This window comes from Sinocyclocheilus anshuiensis, unplaced genomic scaffold (assembly GCF_001515605.1).
Source record: "Sinocyclocheilus anshuiensis isolate Anshui unplaced genomic scaffold, SAMN03320099.WGS_v1.1 scaffold552, whole genome shotgun sequence".
NCBI lineage: Eukaryota > Metazoa > Chordata > Actinopteri > Cypriniformes > Cyprinidae > Sinocyclocheilus > Sinocyclocheilus anshuiensis.
In genome coordinates this window covers 1,021,172-1,027,430 of record NW_015554362.1, presented here as the reverse complement: position 1 = coordinate 1,027,430, position 6,259 = coordinate 1,021,172, and the positions used below count along the sequence as shown (strand labels likewise).

At 48.0% G+C, this 6,259-nt stretch overlaps 1 protein-coding gene across 1 annotated transcript in view; it reads left to right on the top strand.

Annotated features, from left to right (window-relative positions):
• LOC107671459 (CUB and sushi domain-containing protein 3-like) overlaps positions 1 to 6,259 on the top strand; it is a 292,685-nt gene that overhangs the window by 96,753 nt on the left and 189,673 nt on the right. The window contains exon 14 of the mRNA XM_016464380.1: positions 5,400 to 5,726. Within this exon, the coding sequence (XP_016319866.1) occupies positions 5,400 to 5,726 (327 nt within the window). The remainder of the gene's footprint in view (positions 1 to 5,399; positions 5,727 to 6,259) is intronic.

Genomic DNA, 6,259 nt, shown 5'->3' with positions numbered 1-6,259 from the left:
ACCAAAAAAAAAAAAAAAAAAAAAGATTTTCAGCATCAGTTTTTTGCTTAAAATAAATCAGGCAAACGATATGTGAACAAAACCCTCTCTGAAAACCATCAGAATATAGATAGGAATGAAACTGTAAAGTTTAGTGTAAGAGCTGCTGAAGTGGAGATTTTTATTAAAATATAGGAATAAAATATGCTATAAATCAGGTGAATAATATATGAACAAACCTCTCTGTAAAATTTATCAGAATATAGATAGGAATAAAACCAGAAAGATTGGTTTAAGTACCACTAAAACAGATTTCTATCGCGCTGCATGAGAGAAAAAAAAAACTACTATTGCGAAAACAGCTTTCAAAGATATGTATTGTAAAGGAAATCTATAGGTGCAAAATATATAATACATGTATGTATAAATATAAATATAAATGTTTAGTATTATATACTGTTATAATATTTATTTATTATTATATTTTATTTATTACATTTTAACTTTTTAATTATATATATATATATATATGTATATGTGCTTCTCTTTGGTATATTAGTCCTTCAGTTAGTTTCAAAGGCAACATCTCTAATTTAAAAAAAAGTTTTTTTAAGTATACTTTATCTGTTATTAATATTTTGCATTATTTAATATTTATTTCAATCACCAAATGGAGACTAAATGGAGATTTCTTGCTCATTGCATGGAAAAAAAAACATTATGAGAATGATATGGCTCATAATTGAAATCGTCTCGGTTACGTATGTAACCCTCGTTCCCTGAAGGAGGGAACGGAGACGTCACGTCCCGTCGCCACAGCTCCTGTACCACCGCTGAGCGGCCGGGTCACCGGCTCGGCTCCTCAGCGAAAACCTGAATATGCGTTGCATCTGCTGCCTACTTATACTCACGCTGTGATCAGCAGCAGCTGGATGCAATAATCGCATGCCAATGTGCATTGGCTCGTTTAGTTTACACTCGAAGTGGATTGGTCTCTCTAAGCGAGATCCCAATTTCGTCGGTCAGCCGACGTGACGTCGGGAGTGACCGACTGAAAGGGAACGTCTCGGTTACGTATGTAACCCTCGTTCCCTGAAGGAGGGAACGGAGACGTCACGTCCCGTCGCCACAGCTCCTGTACCACCGCTGAGCGGCCGGGTCACCGGCTCGGCTCCTCAGCGAAAACCTGAATATGCGTTGCATCTGCTGCCTACTTATACTCACGCTGTGATCAGCAGCAGCTGGATGCAATAATCGCATGCCAATGTGCATTGGCTCGTTTAGTTTACACTCGAAGTGGATTGGTCTCTCTAAGCGAGATCCCAATTTCGTCGGTCAGCCGACGTGACGTCGGGAGTGACCGACTGAAAGGGAACGTCTCGGTTACGTATGTAACCCTCGTTCCCTGAAGGAGGGAACGGAGACGTCACGTCCCGTCGCCACAGCTCCTGTACCACCGCTGAGCGGCCGGGTCACCGGCTCGGCTCCTCAGCGAAAACCTGAATATGCGTTGCATCTGCTGCCTACTTATACTCACGCTGTGATCAGCAGCAGCTGGATGCAATAATCGCATGCCAATGTGCATTGGCTCGTTTAGTTTACACTCGAAGTGGATTGGTCTCTCTAAGCGAGATCCCAATTTCGTCGGTCAGCCGACGTGACGTCGGGAGTGACCGACTGAAAGGGAACGTCTCGGTTACGTATGTAACCCTCGTTCCCTGAAGGAGGGAACGGAGACGTCACGTCCCGTCGCCACAGCTCCTGTACCACCGCTGAGCGGCCGGGTCACCGGCTCGGCTCCTCAGCGAAAACCTGAATATGCGTTGCATCTGCTGCCTACTTATACTCACGCTGTGATCAGCAGCAGCTGGATGCAATAATCGCATGCCAATGTGCATTGGCTCGTTTAGTTTACACTCGAAGTGGATTGGTCTCTCTAAGCGAGATCCCAATTTCGTCGGTCAGCCGACGTGACGTCGGGAGTGACCGACTGAAAGGGAACGTCTCGGTTACGTATGTAACCCTCGTTCCCTGAAGGAGGGAACGGAGACGTCACGTCCCGTCGCCACAGCTCCTGTACCACCGCTGAGCGGCCGGGTCACCGGCTCGGCTCCTCAGCGAAAACCTGAATATGCGTTGCATCTGCTGCCTACTTATACTCACGCTGTGATCAGCAGCAGCTGGATGCAATAATCGCATGCCAATGTGCATTGGCTCGTTTAGTTTACACTCGAAGTGGATTGGTCTCTCTAAGCGAGATCCCAATTTCGTCGGTCAGCCGACGTGACGTCGGGAGTGACCGACTGAAAGGGAACGTCTCGGTTACGTATGTAACCCTCGTTCCCTGAAGGAGGGAACGGAGACGTCACGTCCCGTCGCCACAGCTCCTGTACCACCGCTGAGCGGCCGGGTCACCGGCTCGGCTCCTCAGCGAAAACCTGAATATGCGTTGCATCTGCTGCCTACTTATACTCACGCTGTGATCAGCAGCAGCTGGATGCAATAATCGCATGCCAATGTGCATTGGCTCGTTTAGTTTACACTCGAAGTGGATTGGTCTCTCTAAGCGAGATCCCAATTTCGTCGGTCAGCCGACGTGACGTCGGGAGTGACCGACTGAAAGGGAACGTCTCGGTTACGTATGTAACCCTCGTTCCCTGAAGGAGGGAACGGAGACGTCACGTCCCGTCGCCACAGCTCCTGTACCACCGCTGAGCGGCCGGGTCACCGGCTCGGCTCCTCAGCGAAAACCTGAATATGCGTTGCATCTGCTGCCTACTTATACTCACGCTGTGATCAGCAGCAGCTGGATGCAATAATCGCATGCCAATGTGCATTGGCTCGTTTAGTTTACACTCGAAGTGGATTGGTCTCTCTAAGCGAGATCCCAATTTCGTCGGTCAGCCGACGTGACGTCGGGAGTGACCGACTGAAAGGGAACGTCTCGGTTACGTATGTAACCCTCGTTCCCTGAAGGAGGGAACGGAGACGTCACGTCCCGTCGCCACAGCTCCTGTACCACCGCTGAGCGGCCGGGTCACCGGCTCGGCTCCTCAGCGAAAACCTGAATATGCGTTGCATCTGCTGCCTACTTATACTCACGCTGTGATCAGCAGCAGCTGGATGCAATAATCGCATGCCAATGTGCATTGGCTCGTTTAGTTTACACTCGAAGTGGATTGGTCTCTCTAAGCGAGATCCCAATTTCGTCGGTCAGCCGACGTGACGTCGGGAGTGACCGACTGAAAGGGAACGTCTCGGTTACGTATGTAACCCTCGTTCCCTGAAGGAGGGAACGGAGACGTCACGTCCCGTCGCCACAGCTCCTGTACCACCGCTGAGCGGCCGGGTCACCGGCTCGGCTCCTCAGCGAAAACCTGAATATGCGTTGCATCTGCTGCCTACTTATACTCACGCTGTGATCAGCAGCAGCTGGATGCAATAATCGCATGCCAATGTGCATTGGCTCGTTTAGTTTACACTCGAAGTGGATTGGTCTCTCTAAGCGAGATCCCAATTTCGTCGGTCAGCCGACGTGACGTCGGGAGTGACCGACTGAAAGGGAACGTCTCGGTTACGTATGTAACCCTCGTTCCCTGAAGGAGGGAACGGAGACGTCACGTCCCGTCGCCACAGCTCCTGTACCACCGCTGAGCGGCCGGGTCACCGGCTCGGCTCCTCAGCGAAAACCTGAATATGCGTTGCATCTGCTGCCTACTTATACTCACGCTGTGATCAGCAGCAGCTGGATGCAATAATCGCATGCCAATGTGCATTGGCTCGTTTAGTTTACACTCGAAGTGGATTGGTCTCTCTAAGCGAGATCCCAATTTCGTCGGTCAGCCGACGTGACGTCGGGAGTGACCGACTGAAAGGGAACGTCTCGGTTACGTATGTAACCCTCGTTCCCTGAAGGAGGGAACGGAGACGTCACGTCCCGTCGCCACAGCTCCTGTACCACCGCTGAGCGGCCGGGTCACCGGCTCGGCTCCTCAGCGAAAACCTGAATATGCGTTGCATCTGCTGCCTACTTATACTCACGCTGTGATCAGCAGCAGCTGGATGCAATAATCGCATGCCAATGTGCATTGGCTCGTTTAGTTTACACTCGAAGTGGATTGGTCTCTCTAAGCGAGATCCCAATTTCGTCGGTCAGCCGACGTGACGTCGGGAGTGACCGACTGAAAGGGAACGTCTCGGTTACGTATGTAACCCTCGTTCCCTGAAGGAGGGAACGGAGACGTCACGTCCCGTCGCCACAGCTCCTGTACCACCGCTGAGCGGCCGGGTCACCGGCTCGGCTCCTCAGCGAAAACCTGAATATGCGTTGCATCTGCTGCCTACTTATACTCACGCTGTGATCAGCAGCAGCTGGATGCAATAATCGCATGCCAATGTGCATTGGCTCGTTTAGTTTACACTCGAAGTGGATTGGTCTCTCTAAGCGAGATCCCAATTTCGTCGGTCAGCCGACGTGACGTCGGGAGTGACCGACTGAAAGGGAACGTCTCGGTTACGTATGTAACCCTCGTTCCCTGAAGGAGGGAACGGAGACGTCACGTCCCGTCGCCACAGCTCCTGTACCACCGCTGAGCGGCCGGGTCACCGGCTCGGCTCCTCAGCGAAAACCTGAATATGCGTTGCATCTGCTGCCTACTTATACTCACGCTGTGATCAGCAGCAGCTGGATGCAATAATCGCATGCCAATGTGCATTGGCTCGTTTAGTTTACACTCGAAGTGGATTGGTCTCTCTAAGCGAGATCCCAATTTCGTCGGTCAGCCGACGTGACGTCGGGAGTGACCGACTGAAAGGGAACGTCTCGGTTACGTATGTAACCCTCGTTCCCTGAAGGAGGGAACGGAGACGTCACGTCCCGTCGCCACAGCTCCTGTACCACCGCTGAGCGGCCGGGTCACCGGCTCGGCTCCTCAGCGAAAACCTGAATATGCGTTGCATCTGCTGCCTACTTATACTCACGCTGTGATCAGCAGCAGCTGGATGCAATAATCGCATGCCAATGTGCATTGGCTCGTTTAGTTTACACTCGAAGTGGATTGGTCTCTCTAAGCGAGATCCCAATTTCGTCGGTCAGCCGACGTGACGTCGGGAGTGACCGACTGAAAGGGAACTACAGACGCAAAGAGATAGTGTAATAAAACTAACACTAAAATGTACAGTTTTTATGTTTTCTTTGCACTAGTCTGAAAAAAAAAAAATGTTATGAAAGCAAATCAGCCCAAAATCTCTAAATTGGCCAGTGTATGAAAAAAAAAAAACAGTGGTTTTGCCTGTAGTGTCTTGCCTTAACTTGCAGCTAAGAGATTTTTGCCAAATTTGATGCCTTTAAAATGAATTTAGATTAGTCTTTGCTGCTTTTGACCTTCATGTATCTGATCAGCATCTCCTCCCTCTCTTAGTTCCCTGTATGTCCAACTTCACGGCTGCCGTGGGAACGGTTCTGTCTCCAGACTATCCGGAAGGTTATGGCAACAACCTCAACTGCGTCTGGCTGATCATGGCCGAACCAGGCAGCCGCATCCATTTGGCCTTCAATGATTTTGACCTGGAGCCTCCCTACGACTTCCTGACTGTTAAGGATGGAGAGCTGGTGGACGCTGTGGTGTTGGGACGCTTCTCTGGGGCAGAAGTGCCGTCGCACCTCACCAGCAACTCCAACATCCTCCAGCTGGAGTTTCAGGCTGACCACTCCATGTCCGGTCGAGGATTCAACATCACATACAGCAGTGAGTGCTTCTCTTTGGTTTTCACATAGAGATTAAAATGTGTTCTGAATAAATACTGTAAAAATATTGCACATTATTACTGTTTTTACTATTAAAAATAACTGTTTTCTATTTGAATACATTTTAAAATATCATTTATTCTTGTGATGGCAAAGCTGATGTTTCATCATGCTAGCATATTTTGCATGCTATTTGTTATCTTTTTTATTTTCATTTTAATATTTTCATAAATATTTTTTGAAAATAAGTCACAACATAAATACTTAATATATACTATATATATATCTATCTATATGCATCTGTGTATATACAGTATATATAGTTATTTTAGTATTAATTATATACTCATCAATTTTAATTACATTATATTAATATAATTAATATAATGTTTTCATTTTTCATTTTAGTTCACATATTAGTAATTTTGTTATGTTCTTACGTAATTTTTTGTTGTTTTTAATTTTTTAATGTATATAATTCTATATAGCTTTAATCCCCCCCCCCCCCCCCCCTTTTTCATTTTCATTTTTGTT